The 22,279-nt window shown below is 30.3% G+C and overlaps 1 protein-coding gene across 1 annotated transcript; it reads left to right on the top strand.

Moving 5' to 3' along the window:
• The first annotated feature begins 9 nt into the window (after positions 1-9).
• LOC141459445 (intraflagellar transport protein 74 homolog) lies at positions 10-21,495 on the top strand. The gene is made up of 9 exons (XM_074138551.1): positions 10-522; positions 2,221-2,340; positions 3,009-3,237; positions 4,120-4,316; positions 17,765-17,941; positions 18,473-18,703; positions 19,251-19,553; positions 19,635-19,859; positions 21,164-21,495. The coding sequence occupies exons 1-9, from the start codon at positions 436-438 to the stop codon at positions 21,362-21,364; spliced, it is 1,770 nt and encodes a 589-aa protein (XP_073994652.1). The 5' UTR covers positions 10-435; the 3' UTR covers positions 21,365-21,495.
• The last annotated feature ends 784 nt before the right edge of the window (positions 21,496-22,279 follow it).

Below are 22,279 nucleotides of genomic sequence, written 5' to 3'. Positions count from 1 at the left end.
GGGTAGGGTTGGAGATGAAAACATCAAATTTATATTCTAATCTCGATTAATAGAATGATACAAAGAAATGAAATTATGACATTTACGATCACTATAAGAGTAAGTGAGAGTATCACACCGGGTAATTAGACTCGAGGACGGTCGTAGTTTAAAAGAAGATTTAAGAATAAGGGACGAGGCTATTTCCTTTTTTCTTTATTTGCACATTATCTATTAATTTGAATTATTGCATTGCCGATATTTAAACTGTCTGAATCGATTAATTGAACTTTGTTTGAGTTTGGTTGCCTAGTTACCATTAGTGCTCGTATTTTCAGCCCAGGTTCCATTGTTGTCATTGTATTAATACTGTTTCCCAACAATCACACTCCTATTGAATAGGAGCGTGTTATACAAGCTGCGAGGTGATTGACAGTTGTTGTACTCAAAGAAACAATGGTGATCGACAGACCGCTCTCGCACTGGAGAGACCGACACCACTCAGAGCGACCGGCCTCCAGGAAAGCAGCCACTTTCCAGCAAGTAAGTGCCCATCAATTTTTTTTACGTCTTAATCAGAAAAGTTAGAGGCACAGTATTCTCTGTAAAGTGATGGGTAGTACTATTATCCAGCTGCAAACTTCTAAGCAATCCTGTTAGTGCATCAAACGTGCGAGCAATGCTACTGGAAACAAATTGTGTCGTGATTTTTTATGACATTAGAATTTGAATTAAGTTTTGATTAGGACACTTACATCCTTCTTATGACACCTTATGAATAAGTCAGGTGCGGTATGTAAGCCTTTATGATTTATCATGACCGAAACCGGTCAGAGATGCAATGAACATGCGTGCGCTACGGATAAAATCAAGGACTAAGTTTTGTTTTGTGAAGCTCAAGCACTTTCCGGAATTATTATTACTTATTATTATTTATTAATAAGAGAATAATTGTCTTCTCTGTCAGTGAAAAATCCTGAAATAGCTTGAGAGGGCAGTAATAAAATAAATTAGGAGAGCTGAACAGAAAGTAATACTGCCTCTATTTCCTGAAAAGAGTAATTTGGGAGAGCAGACTGAAAATAATATTTAAACTAATATTTCTACTATTAAAGCGGAAATCTAAAGGTGTGGGGCACGCCACCAACACTCAGAATACCAAAAGATTAAACAAAATCTTATATTCACATTTAATTTAGTTTAACATAAACACAGAGGGACCTACCCGGTATACACATGACGACACGATGACCACTCACTGAACTCTCCGACTGACCCACGTGAACGTCACTTGGGTTGAGCTCTCGGTTTTTTTTTTAAATACAGTTCTGCCAACTGTTCATGGTCCTCCGGCAACCTTCTTCATCCTGAGGACATCAACCGTCCTGCTTGCTTGTTATTGACTACATTTCCCATCTACCAAAGTTACGCCTTACAATTTAATATTTAAACATAATACATTTGCGTTAAATATTGAATCTATTCTTCATTATTGCAATATAAGTCCTTGTCCATTTCATCCTTCGTAAGCTCAATTCCTGTCATTCTTGCAGAATCTATTAATAAGGCTCATCTTTAATTATTGGGGCAATGGGCTTCCTGAAAATTCTCTTTGCTTAAGTTTCTCCCTTCCTTCCAGGAACGTGGAGTCACAAACGGGTTGTAGGAAGAGGTTGCCTCTACCGTTTGGGTCGTTGTGGGAGCTTCTGTGGCTCCAGTTCGAGGAGATATTTTTGCCACTGGAAGTTGATAGTGAAAAAAAAATGTGTGTGAGGATTATGCGACTTAACCTCCCTTTTTAGTAGGTACAATAAACATCTTTTATGTTTTAAGATGGCTGAGGAATACAGCCGACTTGATGGCCGAATCTAGTCTACTGTTCATCTCTTTAATGTTACAGCGCAGCAAACTATACCATTAATAGTTTGTTCCTTTAAAGATAATTGTAAATTAAGTGGGTGTATTTAATTAGAACTGGTAATATATCTAATCAATAAAGACATAGATTATTTGAACTTGTTTATTAAGTCTCTGTTTTTAAATTATAAAGCCCCACTGAAAATTTGGTTGGGTCCATACTGCTGGATAATTAACTTGGTACTTTTTTCCCTTGGTTGTTCATTAAAAACTGCCATGTGGCAAGTTGTAACATAATTATACGGTTGAAAAGAAACATATTGCACTCGTATGTTTCTTCTCTGGCTGATTAAACTTTATTTAGAAATTTATGTATCTGTTTAGGAGATCGAAAGAGCGCGGATGAGGCCACCCACCTCGGTGCCGAAGACTTATAGCCCTTATATCAGCACCGGAACGGCGCTGTTCCACGCCGACAAGATGTCCATGGGACTGCAACCACAGGTAGTTCACTTCTCATTGACTAGCAGAGTACTCTATTCCTTTTCGGTTCTGACAAACTTTCGGAGAAGAGTTTTAATTACTTAGAGTGCCATAATTGTAATGATAGAGCTAGGGAAAGGTTACCTAGCATTTAGTTATTTCGTAGCGCTTGTCGTAAGTTTCATAGTTATGATGAGGGAACTATAACTTTTTGGATGTGGGTGAGGTTCGGGGATAAAAGCCATATTAGGCTCAGATCAGCTGAACTCAGAAACCGCTATTGTAACATTAGAAACTGAAATAGTATTGTAGAGGAGACTCTAAAATCAGCCATATTACGGGATCACTTTTTCGCAAATTTGTCAAGATTTTAACTCTTTCTGTAACCTAAGGGTTTTTTTTTTTTTCTTACTTTTCCTTTGAGTTTATCGTCAAACATGCTTGGGTTCAATTCTGAACGATTTCGGATTTTCTTTTATCTTCATCAGATTGTTTGATCAGGTTTGTGAACAATTAGTTTAACGATTTGATGACAAAAGCCTTATACAGCGGAAATCATAATTCATAATTCTCTATGAACTTAAATAAACTGAAGACGGATTAAAATCCAAAGTGGATCAGAATTAAAGGGTTCAATGGATATGATTATTAAGCGTGATAACAATATTTATTTAAGTACTTCTCGGCAGAGTACGCACGTGTCACAGGCCCGGCTATCCACAGGTCGAGTGGCCAAAGTGCAGTCCGAAAGGATAGTTAGAGACAAGAAATATTATGAAGAAGTACTGCGAGTGAAAATCAACCAGCTGAATGCTGAACTGGACAGTCTGAACGCGTACATGGACCAGGCGGCCAAGGACATGGGTTCGCACCATTACTTCAAGGCCATTGTTAAGGAGCTGGCAGCCAGTCTCACAGGCAAGTCTCACCTTAGTATTGCTATTTTTCATAGACTAAATCCTACCTACCTCAAATCACCTTGCCAGCAGTGTCAGAACAAAGTACCGTCCGTACTCATACTTAAACCTCTTACAAGATTCACTGTAGCCTGGGCATATCGGATAATAACCTTAACGGAAAACAGCCTAAACTCTTCCACTGTCATCGTTGCTGAATCAAATCACCTTACATCCTAATATTTCCTAGATATGTGGGTTTTATCTCTCAGAATACTGGTAGCTTAAAATCTTTCTATACGGTCTATCACTTTATAAAACTGTCTTGTAGAACAGTTGTATAGAGGTATATAATAAACATTCGTTCTACATCGTCAAAAACTGAATGAAAAAGAGTAGAGTCGAAAAACACCCATCTTTGACAAAATCTTCTTGTCTAAAAAAGATAAATTCCCGAATTTTCTTAAAAATAAAGGCATATCCTTGTATTTATGTATAATTTTATGCAACAACAAAGCAAATCAAATGGTTCTCTAGAAAAACGTGGAAAACGGAGTTTTCAGAGATTGTCTAACATTTTACACTTTTAACATTTTGAATAACGCACAAAAACAACATGTAACTCCTCTCATTCATTTCGCAAATGTATTGCGTGACGGAAATATAGGTAAAGTCGAACTCACTACCTCTGAAGAAGAATGAAAATCCGAAACCGGTTAGGGATGCAATAAACATGCTTGCTACACCGATTAAAATCAACGATTTTGATGAGTTTCTAATATATTGTCAGGATTCATGAATACATTTTCATTTCTCTGGAACGGCATAGAAATCCTGTATAAATAAACAAGAAGAACTTCAAAGATAAATAGTGTAAAATTAATTTGAATATTGGTGTTATTAGAGCTGCAAGGACGATTGGCCGACCACAATTTAGCGCTGCAAAAGGTAAACGTGGGCAACGATCCAGCGAAGACACTGGCAGAAGCTCGAGAACTGGCAGGAGTAAACAGTGAAGAGGAGGCCGCTCTCGAGGTGCTGTTCCTGGTAAGAGTCCGCCGCGAGGAAGCCTGTCAGGCCCTGCAGAGCCAGCTGACCAAGGTACACCACTTCCTTCATGATCCTATTGCTCCTACCTTCGGTCTAGTACACCAATGATCTTGGCGCCCCTGCGGTCATCCCATCCTAATAACTCTTACTTCTTCACCAAAATTTAGGGAAATGTTATCTTTATATGTGGTATAAATGGCATTGTTTTGTTAATAATAGTTTAGTAAGAGATATTTCTAGTATAAATTTTTGACGTTTTGTGTTTCGTTTCGAATACGTTCAAATTTCAAACGTTTATATCTCTTTTTGTATTTATCAGATTTAAATGAATTATTTACCGAATTATAGAAAAAAGACAGGTGTATATGTGGTGCAAATTGCAATGTTTTAAGTATAATAGATAACGAAACACTGAAGGTTAAATTTTGGATGTTTTCAAATTGATTCAAATTTCAAACGTTTATATCTATTTTCGTATTTATGAGATTTCAATGATTTCTTCACCAAAATGTAGGGAAAAGTTATCTTTATTTGTGGTATAAATAGGATTGTTTTGTTAATAATAGTGTAAGAGATATTTCTAGTTTAAATTTTGGACGTTTTGTGTTTCGTTTCGAATACGTCCAAATTTCAAACGTTTATATCTCATTTTGTATTTATCAGATTTTAATGCATTCATTACCAAATTAGAGAGAAAAGATAGGTGTATATGTGGTGCCAATTGCAATGTTTTAACTATAATAGATAACGAGATATTGAAGGTTAAATTTTAGAAGTTTTCAAATTCATTCAAATTTCGAACGTTGATATCTATTTTCGTATTTATGAGATTTCAATGATTTCTTCAACAAAATATAGGGAAAAGTTATCTTTATGTGTGGTATAAATGGGATTGTTTTGTTAATAATAGTTAAGAGATATTTTTAGTTTAAATTTTGGACGTTTTGTGTTTCGTTTCGAATACGTTCAAATTTCAAACGTTTATATCTCTTTTTGTATTTATCAGATTTAAATGAATTATTTACCGAATTATAGAAAAAAGACAGGTGTATATGTGGTGCAAATTGCAATGTTTTATGTATAATAGATAACGAAACACTGAAGGTTAAATTTTGGATGTTTTCAAATTGATTCAAATTTCAAACGTTTATATCTATTTTCGTATTTATGAGATTTCAATGATTTCTTCACCAAAATGTAGGGAAAAGTTATCTTTATTTGTGGTATAAATAGGATTGTTTTGTTAATAATAGTGTAAGAGATATTTCTAGTTTAAATTTTGGACGTTTTGTGTTTCGTTTCGAATACGTCCAAATTTCAAACGTTTATATCTCATTTTGTATTTATCAGATTTTAATGCATTCATTACCAAATTAGAGAGAAAAGATAGGTGTATATGTGGTGCCAATTGCAATGTTTTAACTATAATAGATAACGAGATATTGAAGGTTAAATTTTAGAAGTTTTCAAATTCATTCAAATTTCGAACGTTGATATCTATTTTCGTATTTATGAGATTTCAATGATTTCTTCAACAAAATATAGGGAAAAGTTATCTTTATGTGTGGTATAAATGGGATTGTTTTGTTAATAATAGTTAAGAGATATTTTTAGTTTAAATTTTGGACGTTTTGTGTTTCGTTTCGAATACGTCCAAATTTCAAACGTTTATATCTCAATTTGTATTTATCAGATTTTAATGAATTATTTACCGAATTATAGAAAAACTATAGGTGTATATGTGGTGCAAATTGCAATGTTTTAATTATAATAGAAAACGAGATATTGAAAGTTAAATTTTGGATGTTTTCAAATACATTCAAATTTTATACCTTTTTTATCTATATTCGTATTTATGAGATTTCAATGATTTCTTCACTAAAATGTAGGGAAAAATTATCTTTATATGTGGTATTAATGGGATTGTTTTGTTAATAATAGTGTAAGAGATATTTCTAGTTTAAATTTTGGACGTTTTGTGTTTCGTGTCGAATACGTCCAAATTTCAAACGTTTATATCTCAATTTGTATTTATCAGATTTTAATGAATTCTTTACCGAATTATAGAGAAAAGATAGGTGTATATGTGGTGCAAATTGCAATGTTTTAAGTATAATAGATAACGAGATATTGAAGGTTAAATTTTAGAAGTTTTCAAATTCATTCAAATTTCGAACGTTGATATCTATTTTCGTATTTATGAGATTTCAATGATTTCTTCACCAAAATATAGGGAAAAGTTATCTTTATGTGTGGTATAAATGGGATTGTTTTGTTAATAATAGTTAAGAGATAGTTTTAGTTTAAATTTTGGACGTTTTGTGTTTCGTTTCGAATACGTCCAAATTTCAAACGTTTATATCTCAATTTGTATTTATCAGATTTAAATGAATTATTTACCGAATTATAGAGAAAAGACAGGTGTATATGTGGTGCAAATTGCAATGTTTTAAGTATAATAGATAACGAGATATTGAAGGTTAAATTTTGGATGTTTTCAAATTGATTCAAATTTCAAACGTTTATATCTATTTTCGTATTTTTGAGATTTCAATGATTTCTTCACCAAAATGTAGGAAAAAGTTATCTTTATATGTGGTATAAATGGGATTGTTTTGTTAATAATAGTGTAAGAGATATTTCTAGTTTAAATTTTGGACGTTTTGTGTTTCGTTTCGAATACGTTCAAATTTCAAACGTTTATATCTCATTTTGTAATTATCAGATTTTAATGCATTCATTACCGAATTATAGAGAAAAGATAGGTGTATATGTGGTGCCAATTGCAATGTTTTAACTATAATAGATAACGAGATATTGAAGGTTAAATTTTAGAAGTTTTCAAATTCATTCAAATTTCGAACGTTGATATCTATTTTTGTATTTATGAGATTTCAATGATTTCTTCACCAAAATGTAGGGAAAAGTTATCTTTATATGTGGTATAAATGGGATTGTTTTGTTAATAATAGTGTAAGAGATATTTCTAGTTTAAATTGTTGACGTTTTGTGTTTTGTTTCGAATACGTACAAATTTCTAACGTTTATATCACTTTTTGTGTTTATCAGATTTTAATGAATTCTTTACCGAATTATAAAGAAAAGATAGGTGTATATTTGGTGCAAATTGCAATGTTCTAATTATAAGAGTTAACGATATATTGACGGTTGAATTTTGGAGGTTTTCAAATTCATTCAAATTTCAATCGTTTATATCTATTTTCGTATTTATGAGATTTCAATGATTTCTTCACCAAAATGTAGGGAAAAGTTATCTTTATATGTGGTATAAATGGGATTGTTTTGTTAATAATAGTGTAAGAGATATTTCTAGTTTAAATTTTGGACGTTCTGTGTTTCGTTTCGAATACGTCCAAATTTCAAACGTTTATATCTCAATTTGTATTTATCAGATTTTAATGAATTATTTATCGAATTATAGAAAAACTATAGGTGTATATGTGGTGCAAATTGCAATGTTTTAATTATAATAGAAAACGAGATATTGAAGGTTAAATTTTGGATGTTTTTAAATACATTCAAATTTTATACCTTTTTTATCTATTTTCGTATTTATGAGATTTCAATGATTTCTTCACTAAAATGTAGGGAAAAGTTATCTTTATATGTGGTATTATTGGGATTGTTTTGTTAATAATAGTGTAAGAGATATTTCTAGGTTAAATTTTGGACGTTTTGTGTTTCGTGTCGAATACGTCCAAATTTCAAACGTTTATATCTCAATTTGTATTTATCAGATTTTAATGAATTCTTTACCGAATTATAGAGAAAAGATAGGTGTATATGTGGTGCTAATTGCAATGTTTCAAGTATAATAGATAACGAGATATTGAAGGTTAAATTTTGGATGTTTTCAAATTGATTCAAATTTCAAACGTTAATATCTATTTTCGTATTAATGAGATTTCAATGATTTCTTCACCAAAATGTAGGGAAAAGTTATCTTTGTATGTAGTATAAATGGCATTGTTTTGTTAATAATAGTGTAAGAGATATTTCTAGTTTAAATTTTGGACGTTTTGTATTTCGTGTCGAATACGTCCAAATTTCAAACGTTTATATCTCAATTTGTATTTATCAGATTTTAATGAATTCTTTACCGAATTATAGAGAAAAGATAGGTGTATATGTGGTGCAAATTGCAATGTTTTAAGTATAATAGATAACGAGATATTGAAGGTTAAATTTTAGAAGTTTTCAAATTCATTCAAATTTCGAACGTTGATATCTATTTTCGTATTTATGAGATTTCAATGATTTCTTCACCAAAATGTAGGGAAAAGTTATCTTTATATGTGGTATAAATGGGATTGTTTTGTTAATAATAGTGTAAGAGATATTTCTAGTTTAAATTGTTGACGTTTTGTGTTTCGTGTCGAATACGTCCAAATTTCAAACGTTTATATCACTTTTTGTGTTTATCAGATTTTAATGAATTCTTTACCGAATTATAAAGAAAAGATAGGTGTATATTTGGTGCAAATTGCAATGTTCTAATTATAAGAGTTAACGATATATTGACGGTTGAATTTTGGAGGTTTTCAAATTCATTCAAATTTCAATCGTTTATATCTATTTTCGTATTTATGAGATTTCAATGATTTCTTCACCAAAATGTAGGGAAAAGTTATCTTTATATGTGGTATAAATGGGATTGTTTTGTTAATAATAGTGTAAGAGATATTTCTAGTTTAAATTTTGGACGTTTTGTGTTTCGTTTCGAATACGTCCAAATTTCAAACGTTTATATCTCAATTTGTATTTATCAGATTTTAATGAATTATTTATCGAATTATAGAAAAACTATAGGTGTATATGTGGTGCAAATTGCAATGTTTTAATTATAATAGAAAACGAGATATTGAAGGTTAAATTTTGGATGTTTTTAAATACATTCAAATTTTATACCTTTTTTATCTATTTTCGTATTTATGAGATTTCAATGATTTCTTCACTAAAATGTAGGGAAAAGTTATCTTTATATGTGGTATTAATGGGATTGTTTTGTTAATAATAGTGTAAGAGATATTTCTAGTTTAAATTTTGGACGTTTTGTGTTTCGTGTCGAATACGTCCAAATTTCAAACGTTTATATCTCAATTTGTATTTATCAGATTTTAATGAATTCTTTACCGAATTATAGAGAAAAGATAGGTGTATATGTGGTGCTAATTGCAATGTTTCAAGTATAATAGATAACGAGATATTGAAGGTTAAATTTTGGATGTTTTCAAATTGATTCAAATTTCAAACGTTAATATCTATTTTCGTATTAATGAGATTTCAATGATTTCTTCACCAAAATGTAGGGAAAAGTTATCTTTGTATGTAGTATAAATGGCATTGTTTTGTTAATAATAGTGTAAGAGATATTTCTAGTTTAAATTTTGGACGTTTTGTATTTCGTGTCGAATACGTCCAAATTTCAAACGTTTATATCTCAATTTGTATTTATCAGATTTTAATGAATTCTTTACCGAATTATAGAGAAAAGATAGGTGTATATGTGGTGCAAATTGCAATGTTTTAAGTATAATAGATAACGAGATATTGAAGGTTAAATTTTAGAAGTTTTCAAATTCATTGAAATTTCGAACGTTGATATCTATTTTCGTATTTATGAGATTTCAATGATTTCTTCACCAAAATGTAGGGAAAAGTTATCTTTATATGTGGTATAAATGGGATTGTTTTGTTAATAATAGTGTAAGAGATATTTCTAGTTTAAATTTTGTACGTTTTGTGTTTCGTGTCGAATACGTCCAAATTTCAAACGTTTATATCTCAATTTGTATTTATCAGATTTTAATGAATTCTTTACCGAATTGTAGAGAAAAGATAGGTGTATATGTGGTGCTAATTGCAATGTTTTAATTATAATAGAAAACGAGTAATTGAAGGTTAAATTTTGGAGGTTTTCAAATACATTCAAATTTTATACCTTCTTTATCTATTTTCGTATTTATGAGATTTTAATGATTTCTTCACCAAAATGTAGGGAAAAGTTATCTTTATATGTGGTATTAATGGGATCTTTTTGTTAATAATAGTGTAAGAGATATTTCTAGTTTAAATTTTGGACGTTTTGTGTTTCGTGCCGAATACGTCCAAATTTCAAACGTTTATATCTCAATTTGTATTTATCAGATTTTAATGAATTCTTTACCGAATTATAGAGAAATGATAGGTGTATATGTGCTGCAAATTGCAATGTTTTAAGTATAATAGATAACGAGATATTGAAGGTTAAATTTTGGATGTATTCAAATTGATTCAAATTTTATACCTTTTTTATCTATTTTCGTATTTATGAGATTTTAATGATTTCTTCACCAAAATGTAGGGAAAAGTTATCTTTATATGTGGTATTAATGGGATTGTTTTGTTAATAATAGTGTGAGAGATATTTCTAGTTTAAATTTTGGACGTTTTGTGTTTCGTGTCTAATACGTCCAAATTTCAAACGTTTATATCTCAATTTGTATTTATCAGATTTTAATGAATTCTTTACCGAATTATAGAGAAAAGATAGGTGTATATGTGGTGCTAATTGCAATGTTTTATGTATAATAGATAACGAGATATTGAAGGTTAAATTTTTGATCTTTTCAAATTGATTCAAATTTCAAACGTTTATATCTATTTTCTTATTAATGAGATTTCAATGATTTCTTCACCAAAATGTAGGGAAAAGTTATCTTTATATGTGGTATAAATGGGATTGTTTTGTTAATAATAGTGTAAGAGATATTTCTAGTTTAAATTTTGGACGTTTTGTATTTCGTGTCGAATACGTCCAAATTTCAAACGTTTATATCTCAATTTGTATTTATCAGATTTTAATGAATTCTTTACCGAATTATAGAGAAAAGATAGGTGTATATGTGGTGCTAATTGCAATGTTTTAAGTATAATAGATAACGGGATATTGAAGGTTAAATTTTGGATCTTTTCAAATTGATTCAAATTTCAAACGTTTATATCTATTTTCGTATTAATGAGATTTCAATGATTTCTTCACCAAAATGTAGGGAAAAGTTATCTTTATATGTGGTATAAATGGGATTGTTTTGTTAATAATAGTGTAAGAGATATTTCTAGTTTAAATTTTGGACGTTTTGTGTTTCGTTTCGAATACGTCCAAATTTCAAACGTTTATATCTCAATTTGTATTTATCAGATTTTAATGAATTCTTTACCGAATTATAGAGAAAAGATAGGTGTATATGTGGTGCAAATTGCAGTGTTTCAAGTATAATAGATAACGAGATATTGAAGGTTAAATTTTGGATGTATTCAAATTGATTCAAATTTCAAACGTTTATATCTATTTTCGTATTTATGAGATTTCAATGATTTCTTCACCAAAATGTAGGGAAATGTTATCTTTGTATGTGGTATAAATGGCATTGTTTTGTTAATGAAAGTTTAGTAAGAGATATTTCTAGTTTAAATTTTGGACGTTTTGTGTTTCGTTTCGAATACGTTCAAATTTCAAACGTTTATATCTCTTATTGTATTTATCAGATTTAAGTGAATTCTTTACCGAATTATAGAGAAAAGACAGGTGTATATGTGGTGCAAATTGCAATGTTTCAAGTATAATAGATAACGAGATATTGAAGGTTAAATTTTGGATGTTTTCAAATTGATTCAAATTTCAAACGTTTATATCTATTTTCGTATTTATGAGATTTCAATGATTTCTTCACCAAAATGTAGGGAAAAGTTATCTTTATATGTGGTATAAATGGGGTTTTTTTGTTAATAATAGTGTAAGAGATATTTCTAGTTTAAATTTTTGACGTTTTGTGTTTCGTTTCGAATACGTTCAAATTTCAAACGTTTATATCTCAATTTGTATTTATCAGATTTGAATGAATTATTTACCGAATTATAGAAAAACTATAGGTGTATATGTGGTGCAAATTGCAATGTTTTAATTATAATAGGAAACGAGATATTGAAGGTTAAATTTTGGATGTTTTCAAATACATTCAAATTTTATACCTTTTTTATCTATTTTCGTATTTATGAGATTTTAATGATTTCTTCACCAAAATGTAGGGAAAAGTTATCTTTATATGTGGTATTAATGGGATTGTTTTGTTAATAATAGTGTGAGAGATATTTCTAGTTTAAATTTTGGACGTTTTGTGTTTCGTGTCGAATACGTCCAAATTTCAAACGTTTATATCTCAATTTGTATTTATCAGATTTTAATGAATTCTTTACCGAATTATAGAGAAAAGATAGGTGTATATGTGGTGCAAATTGCAATGTTTTAAGTATAATAGATAACGAGATATTGAAGGTTAAATTTTAGAAGTTTTCAAATTCATTCAAATTTCGAACGTTGATATCTATTTTCGTATTTATGAGATTTTAATGATTTCGTCAACAAAATATAGGGAAAAGTTATCTTTATGTGTGGTATAAATGGGATCGTTTTGTTAATAATAGTTAAGAGATATTTTTAGTTTAAATTTTGGACGTTTTGTGTTTCGTTTCGAATACGTCCAAATTTCAAACGTTTATATCTCAATTTGTATTTATCAGATTTAAATGAATTATTTACCGAATTATAGAGAAAAGACAGGTGTATATGTGGTGCAAATTGCAATGTTTTAAGTATAATAGATAACGAGATATTGAAGGTTAAATTTTGGATGTTTTCAAATTGATTCAAATTTCAATCGTTTATATCTATTTTCGTATTTATGAGATTTCAATGATTTCTTCACTAAAATGTAGGGAAAAGTTATCTTTATATGTGGTATAAATGGGATTGTTTTGTTAATAATAGTGTAAGAGATATTTCTAGTTTAAATTTTGTACGTTTTGTGTTTCGCGTCGAATACGTCCAAATTTCAAACGTTTATATCTCAATTTGTATTTATCAGATTTTACTGAATTCTTTACCGAATTGTAGAGAAAAGATAGGTGTATATATGGTGCTAATTGCAATGTTTTAATTATAATAGAAAACGAGTAATTGAAGGTTAAATTTTGGATGTTTTCAAATACATTCAAATTTTATACCTTTTTTATCTATTTTCGTATTTATGAGATTTTAATGATTTCTTCACCAAAATATAGGGAAAAGTTATCTTTATATGTGGTATTAATGGGATTGTTTTGTTAATAATAGTGTAAGAGATATTTCTAGTTTAAATTTTGGACGTTTTGTGTTTCGTGCCGAATACGTCCAAATTTTAAACGTTTATATCTCAATTTGTATTTATCCGATTTTAATGAATTCTTTACCGAATTATAGAGAAATGATAGGTGTATATGTGCTGCAAATTGCAATGTTTTAAGTATAATAGATAACGAGATATTGAAGGTTAAATTTTGGATGTATTCAAATTGATTCAAATTTTATACCTTTTTTATCTATTTTCGTATTTATGAGATTTTAATGATTTCTTCACCAAAATGTAGGGAAAAGTTATCTTTATATGTGGTATTAATGGGATTGTGTTGTTAATAATAGTGTGAGAGATATTTCTAGTTTAAATTTTCGACGTTTTGTGTTTCGTGTCGAATACGTCCAAATTTCAAACGTTTATATCTCAATTTGTATTTATCAGATTTTAATGATTTCTTTACTGAATTATAGAGAAAAGATAGGTGTATATGTGGTGCTAATTGCAATGTTTTAAGTATAATAGATAACGAGATATTGAAGGTTAAATTTTGGATCTTTTCAAATTGATTCAAATTTCAAACGTTTATATCTATTTTCGTATTAATGAGATTTCAATGATTTCTTCACCAAAATGTAGAGAAAAGTTATCTTTATATATGGTATAAATGGGATTGTTTTGTTAATAATAGTGTAAGAGATATTTCTAGTTTAAATTTTGGACGTTTTGTGTTTCGTTTCGAATACGTCCAAATTTCAAACGTTTATATCACTTTTTGTATTTATCAGATTTTAATGAATTATTTACCGAATTATAGAAAAACTATAGGTGTATATGTGGTGCAAATTGCAATGTTTTAATTATAATAGAAAACGAGATATTGAAGGTTAAATTTTGGATGTTTTCAACTACATTCAAATTTTATACCTTTTTTATCTATTTTCGTATTTATGAGATTTTAATGATTTCTTCACCAAAATGTAGGGAAAAGTTATCTTTATATGTGGTATTAATGGGATTGTTTTGTTAATAATAGTGTAAGAGATATTTCTAGTTTAAATTTTGGACGTTTTGTGTTTCGTGTTGAATACGTCCAAATTTCAAACGTTTATATCTCAATTTGTATTTATCAGATTTTAATGAAATCTTTACCGAATTATAGAGAAAAGATAGGTGTATATGTGGTGCAAATTGCAATGTTTTAAGTATTATAGATAACGAGATATTGAAGGTTAAATTTTGGATGTATTCAAATTGATTCAAATTTCAAACGTTTATATCTATTTTCGTATTTATGAGATTTCAATGATTTCTTCACCAAAATGTAGCGAAAAGTTATCTTTATATGTGGTATAAATGGGATTGTTTTGTTAATAATAGTGTAAGAGATATTTCTAGTTTAAATTTGGGACGTTTTGTGTTTCGTTTCGAATACGTTCAAATTTCAAACGTTTATATCTCAATTTGTATTTATCAGATTTTAATGAATTCTTTACCGAATTATAGAGAAAAGATAGGTGTATATGTGGTGCAAATTGCAATGTTTTAAGTATAATAGATAACGAGATATTGAAGGTTAAATTTTGGATGTTTTCAAATTGATTCAAATTTCAAAGGTTTATATCTATTTTCGTATTTATGAGATTTCAATGATTTCTTCACCAAAATGTAGGGAAAAGTTATCTATATATGTGGTATAAATGGGATTGTTTTGTTAATAATAGTGTAAGAGATATTTTTAGTTTAAATTTTTGACGTTTTGTGTTTCGTTTCGAATACGTTCAAATTTCAAACGTTTATATCTCATTTTGTATTTATCAGATTTTAATGAATTCTTTACCGAATTATAGAGAAAAGACAGGTGTATATGTGGTGCCAATTGCAATGTTTTAACTATAATAGATAACGAGATATTGAAGTTTAAATTTTAGAAGTTTTCAAATTCATTCAAATTTCGAACGTTGATATCTATTTTCGTATTTATGAGATTTCAATGATTTCTTCACCAAAATGTAGAGAAAAGTTATCTTTATATGTGGTATAAATGGGATTGTTTTGTTAATAATAGTGTAAGAGATATTTCTAGTTTAAATTTTGGACGTTTTGTGTTTCGTTTCGAATACGTCCAAATTTCAAACGTTTATATCTCAATTTGTATTTATCAGATTTTTATGAATTCTTTACCGTATTATAGAGAAAACATAGGTGTATATGTGGTGCAAATTGCAATGTTTTAAGTATAATAGATAACGAGATATTGAAGGTTAAATTTTAGAAGTTTTCAAATTCATTCAAATTTCGAACGTTGATATCTATTTTCGTATTTATGAGATTTCAATGATTTCTTCACCAAAATGTAGGGAAAAGTTATCTTTATATGAGGTATTAATGGGATTGTTTTGTTAATAATAGTGTAAGAGATATTTCTAGTTTAAATTTTGGACGTTTTGTGTTTCGTGTCGAATACGTCCAAATTTCAAACGTTTATATCTCAATTTGTATTTATCAGATTTTAATGAATTCTTTACCGAATTATAGAGAAAAGATAGGTGTATATGTGGTGCAAATTGCAATGTTTTAAGTATAATAGATAACGAGATATTGAAGGTTAAATTTTGGATGCATTCAAATTGATTCAAATTTCAAACGTTTATATCGTATTTATGAGATTTCAATGATTTCTTCACCAAAATGTAGGGAAAAGTTATCTTTATATGTGGTATAAATGGGATTGTTTTGTTAATAATAGTTTAAGAGATATTTCTAGTTTAAATTTTGGACGTTTTGTGTTTCGTTTCGAATACGTTCAAATTTCAAACGTTTATATCTCATTTTGTATTTATCAGATTTTAATGCATTCATTACCGAATTAGGGAGAAAAGATAGGTGTATATGTGGTGCCAATTGCAATGTTTTAACTATAATAGATAACGAGATATTGAAGGTTAAATTTTAGAAGTTTTCCAATTCATTCAAATTTCGAAGGTTGATATCTATTTTCGTATTTATGAGATTTCAATGATTTCTTCACCAAAATGTACGGAAAAGTTATCTTTATATGTGGTATAAATGGGATTGTTTTGTTAATAATAGTGTAAGAGATATTTCTAGTTTAAATTTTGGACGTTTTTTGTTTCGTGTCGAATACGTCCAAATTTCTAACGTTTATATCACTTTTTGTATTTGCACAGATTTTAATCAGTGCAAATTGCAATGTTCTAATTATAAGAGTTAACGATATATTGTAGGTTGAATTTTGGAGGTTTTCAAATTCATTCAAATTTCGAAGGTTGATATCTATTTTCGTATTTATGAGATATCAATGATTTCTTCACCAAAATGTACGGAAAAGTTATCTTTATATGTGGTATAAATGGGATTGTTTTGTTAATAATAGTGTAAGAGATATTTCTAGTTTAAATTTTGGACGTTTTTTGTTTCGTGTCGAATACGTCCAAATTTCTAACGTTTATATCACTTTTTGTATTTATCAGATTTTAATCAATTCTTTACCGAATTATAAAGAAAAGATAGGTGTATATGTGGTGCAAATTGCAATGTTCTAATTATAAGAGTTAACGATATATTGTAGGTTGAATTTTGGAGGTTTTCAAATTCATTCAAATTTCAAACGTTTATATCTATTTTCGTATTTATGAGATTTCAATGATTTATTCACCAAAATGTAGGGAAACGTTATCTTTGTGTGTGGTATAAATTGCATTGTTTTGTTAATAATAGTTTAAGAGATATTTTTAGTCTAAATTTTGGACGTTTTGTGTTTCGTTTCGAATACGTCCAAATTTCAAACGTTTATATCTCAATTTGTATTTATCGCATTTTAATGAATTCTTTACCGAATTATAAAGAAAAGATAGGTGTATGTGTGATGCAAATTGCAATGTTCTAATTATAAGAGTTAACGATATATTGAAGGTTGAATTTTGGAGGTTTTCAAATTCATTCCAGTTTCAAACGTGTATATCTATTTTCGTATTTATGAGATTTGAATGATTTCTTCACCAAAATGTATGGAAAAGTTATCTTTATATGTGGTATAAATGGGATTGTTTGGCTAATAATAGTTTGAGAGATATTTCTAGTTTAAATTTTGGTCGTTTTGGGTTTCTTTTCGAATTCGTTCAAATTTCATTTTTTTTTCATTGATCCATCTATTTCTTGTAACAGCAAGTGTTGGTTTTGTGAAGAGTTCTGATTTTTTAATTTTAATTTCTATTCTTCTCTTGTCGTATGAGCAGTATTTTTTAAAAACTGCGTAGAAACAAAATGATTAGAATATATTTAATTGACTAAAATGTTATTTTGCAGGAAATTTACAAAACTGATCAGATGATCGCCAGCATGAGTCCAGTGATGAAGCAACGCTACAACGAGCTAATGAAGCGCAAAACTGAGATGCAGCAGAAGGCGGAACAATTAAAGGGGGAAATTGAATCGATAGAGAAAATGATGCCTGTTTTAGGAGATCAGGTGTACGTGTCGCCAGTGAGTAGCGTGCCTTACTGGTTAGCAGAAGACTGCAATAAGAAGCAATACCAGCTTCTTGCCTTTTTCTCACTTTTGTTATAACAGCATCATTACGTATTGACATTTATATCAAGGAATGCCATCATGACAGAATTTTCGAATTTCAGTCTCAATCGTTAATAGATTTTTTCAAAAGGTCCCCTATGGTCTCACGTACCATTTTACAGAACAATTGTTTTGCGGTTTTCTCATATAACTTCTCCAACAAATTTCTTAAAACTTAGAAAATGCTTCAAGGCAGATACTTAATTATTTTTAAAATTTCTTTTGTGTAGGCAAATAGTATCTGGCTAATGTAATTTTAGAAATATGGTTATCTGCCTATTCAAATTTAACTGTTAATTCATGTTCTGTTTGATCGCTAAAAATAATTCTAAATATAATTTATCATATCTCGAGTACCAATTTGTTTAGTCAAATAACTACTGGTTGACAGCAAATTGAGAATTAAATACTGTTGCACTCAATTTTGTTTTGTATTTTTTTCAGGTAAAAATGGAAATGTTTGAAAATGAAGTTAAACTGTGGGATTTGAACAATAAGAAGAGTAATTTACTGGCGGAAATTAGAGACAACCTGGAACCTGAGGATGAATTCAAGTCGCTGCTGAACAGGATCAAGGAGGACAAGTTACAGATCGGCATTATGGAAAAAGCGATCTCCGAAATCAGTGAAGAGATCAGGCATGGTGAGGCCGTGCTGACCCAGCTACAGGAGAAGGTAACAAAGCTGATTTTAAAACAGACTGCACTTCCGAATTTCCACAGATTCTGTTTGATAACTGTAGGTCTTAAAAAATCGTTTTTATCTTATGCCAAGAATGGTAAAATATGTTGTAAATAAGGAAATAAGTTGTTTAGAAGAAATTTGTTCGCAGGTAGAGCGATTCACCTAATAGTGGATACTAATTAATTAATTATTCGAATGAGATCAAATTATGAAAATTAATTTATCCTTTATTACTTTTTCGAATAATTACCATTTTTTCTGTTGGCTGGTTTTTGCCCTGTGGCCAGCTGTTGTATTTATTAAGACAAGAACGAAAAAAAAAAAAGCTTTTAATTAGTTTTAAAATGTCATTACCTTATTCTCTAAACTAAGGTTCTTTCGCCTCTTGTTAGTTGGAGTTAATTTTCAATTATGGTTAATGTGAAAACAATTATAGGTTCACAAAAAAAAATAATAATAATAATTCATGGTGGTTACTAAAATAAGATATCTTTGTATAAGGGTTCATACAAGCATCTGTTAATTTATTTATTTCTAGAAAGTAGATGAATCCAGAAATGTAGCCAAATATTTGGAGTTACGTAAAAAAGAATTAGCGATTGATGACTTCCTTGGCAGCGTAGAGAGTCGTAGGCAAGACGAGTTGAACAGTCTGGACGCTCTAGACGCACAAATTTTGCCACTGTTGAAGACTTTAGCTGCCCGGCTATCCACAATACCCACCCTGGCCGACTACAAGTCCATGAGTCTGTCGCAGTCACACGTCGTTAAACGGGACCTTCTAAACACCGTCAAGTCTGTAAGCAATGAGTTCATCAACTTGTTCTGCTATCTGAATAAGGTTTGTAGTAAAACAAAGAAAAGCTTCTTTCATTATGGCCCAAACCTTTAGGATTTTTTTATCCTACGTTATTCTGTTCAGATCGTAAAGATGGGCAATAAAGTCGAAGAAGATCTGAATAAAGTGACCAAGAACACGCACACTATGTCCGTTGAGATGGAAACCTATACGAACATAGCTGATCTAGAAACTGGAATCAACAAGAAGAAAGAAGAATTAACAGCTGCAAGACAAACACTATCAGGAGCTAGATCATCTACTAAATCTAGTGTGATTGAGGTCACGGCTAAGTTTAATGAAGTACAGGTAAGTCTTGAAAAAAGTGAAGTAAGCCTGTTAGGCGAGATTTATGTCCAACCATCAAATTAGGTGTTGTGGGCGAAAGCAACATACTTTACTTTAATTAGTCATATAAACGATTAAATAAAATCCAAGGCTTAATCCGGAAATCGAACCCAGTACCACAATACATCTTAGCTTTGCGGTACTCGCCTCTAACCGCTTGGCTATCGTATCGTATCGAACCGTATGGCTCCAATATGTTCCAAGTGTACCTAAATCAAGTACGACTTCAGTGAAATCAAGTATGATTTTTGTAATCATGTTCTGAATAGTCAACTTTGGGTCTGTAAGGTTTGTGTCCAAATACTTGAAGAAGGGCGTCCAGGATTGGGCAGAGGTATTTTGTTCATTATGGGAACTATCTAGAGATGGTGTAGAATGATTCGGTTTAATTCAGTTTAGAAAAATAGCTTTTGACTAGTTAAATAGGTACTGGAAATATGTTATGACCCCACTAAAATTCAGGTGAAACTCATTTCATGAAACGCCAGAATTCGTACGGTGAAAAGCCCCCCTTTTCTCACTGGTCAAATATTAGCTATGTATTGGTTTGAACTGATGGCCGTTGTATGTTGAGTCCGGTATATTAACTCTCTTTGGTTCCTGTTAACTTTTATACTTTAGTTGCGCATCACTGTTTCCTGAATGTTAGGGTAGATCTGGGTTTTCTTGAATTCGATTTTCCACTACATTGCATTTATGCTCTGAATAGAGTGACCTGGTCCCCGAACTATTTATTTTATGACAGGATATACAAACAGTGCTACGCCAGTATCGCTAGAAACCCAAAAACCCATAGAGCTGACTGAACAGCCAAGAGAATTATGTAATTCCTGTCTTATCATAGCGGCCGAGTATATTACTACTACCTTCACCAGAAAGCCTCACCGTCACATCAAAACCAGTATTGTGAACCCTGAAGCTTAAGGTGTTAACTAGTAGAATCACCAGACAAAGGTGATATGCTATATGCTAAACTTCTAAACCCTACTCCCCATGTTCAAGCTCTCAGTCCAGTCGATGACTTTAAAGAGTTTGTCTCTAGTTATATTTAGGTTTCTTTAAAAAGGTGGCAGGCGGTGAACCTCCAGTTACCTAGAAATAGAAAACTTCGCAATTAATATGTTACATATCTTACTTTCTCTGAACTCCTAGAACTAACCCTTGCCTGGTCTCTTAGCAATCTGGAAAGACCTTCAGAACCCCCTTAATGGCTCATTTTATTTCAAACTAAACACTTTATTTTCAAAATTTTTCTCCCTTCACAGAGACAACTTTCCGAGAGTGAACGATACGCTCAGATACTATTTATCGAAAAAAAGCTGTTGAATTTAGCACACAGTAACTACGCTGTTAAGGAGTACTTAGAAGACGCCAAGTCTGATTGCTACCTGGAAGAGCGTCGTGAGAAAGCGATGCAGACGCTCCAGTTACTCAACGAGCAATTCAAAAGACATGCAACAGCTTGAATGAAATTTGTTAATAAAACCAATATTTTTTGTGTGCTTGCAGTGGGTAAAATTCAAATTTGAACCAATAATTTAGTTTTTGTATTATAACTGAGCATTAAGATTGTAAAATAAAGTTATACTTCCTTCAGGTTGTGTCTTTTTAATAAATTCCTTCAACCCCATCCCCTTAGAAAAACCATGTATTTAATTCCTTAACGAACAAAAAATAAATAATACTGTACTAAATCTAATCCAACATTGTGTATAAGTTAATACAGAATCAAAAATAAGGACAATCTTGTAAAAACCGGTTTACCTGAAGTTACTAGATAAGTAATAAACTAAATAGTTAAGTATATAAACTACATAGTAGTACACAAGCTGGTCCATTTATACCCTTTATAGAGATAGCTACATGTTTACACTGTCTGAATATTTTTCAGATTATGGAAGCGAGAGGATGGTGACAGCAATTATTTACTCTGGAAATGCGGGGGCGGGTTTAGTGTGATGGTTATATGTTTAGACCAGTAAGTGGTAGATCTCTATTCGAGTCTAGAGTTGAATTTCCATCGAAAACATTCGATTTGAAGTCCTTCGAGTTCAAAAACGAGGGTTTTACGAATTATTGCAAAAATTTAATAAGAATCCTCTATAATTCAAAAACGAAAAAGTTGCCGAATGTTTAAATTTGATAATTCACTTAGGTGAATCAGGCTCAATTGATAATCATCAAACAGTGCATTAACTGTCATCTATAATGTGTTATCACGGAAAATTCTATATAGAGCACTTCTGAGCAAGAAGAGGTTGAATTACTTTTAAAGTGCCACTTCAGTGTAATATAAGTATTTTTCACCTATTAAATATAAACAAACATTAAAAAAAAGGGATCGAATTTCCAAATTTGAAGTGCCACTTTACTGAACACAT

Source organism: Rhodnius prolixus, unplaced genomic scaffold, assembly GCF_049639745.1.
Source record: "Rhodnius prolixus isolate KJV_2025 unplaced genomic scaffold, Rpr scaffold_11, whole genome shotgun sequence".
Classification (NCBI taxonomy): domain Eukaryota; kingdom Metazoa; phylum Arthropoda; class Insecta; order Hemiptera; family Reduviidae; genus Rhodnius; species Rhodnius prolixus.
The sequence above is the reverse complement of the archived record's forward strand: the minus strand, read 5'-3'. Positions and strand labels throughout refer to the sequence as shown.

Excerpts from the sequence above, each read along its gene's own strand:
- LOC141459445 (XM_074138551.1), top strand. The coding sequence starts at position 436 with ATGGTGATCGACAGACCGCTCTCGCACTGGAGAGACCGACACCACTCA. Across the intron at positions 2,341-3,008 it reads CCATGGGACTGCAACCACAG|AGTACGCACGTGTCACAGGC; the intron begins GTAGTTCACTTC and ends ACTTCTCGGCAG. Across the intron at positions 3,238-4,119 it reads GCTGGCAGCCAGTCTCACAG|AGCTGCAAGGACGATTGGCC; the intron begins GCAAGTCTCACC and ends TGGTGTTATTAG.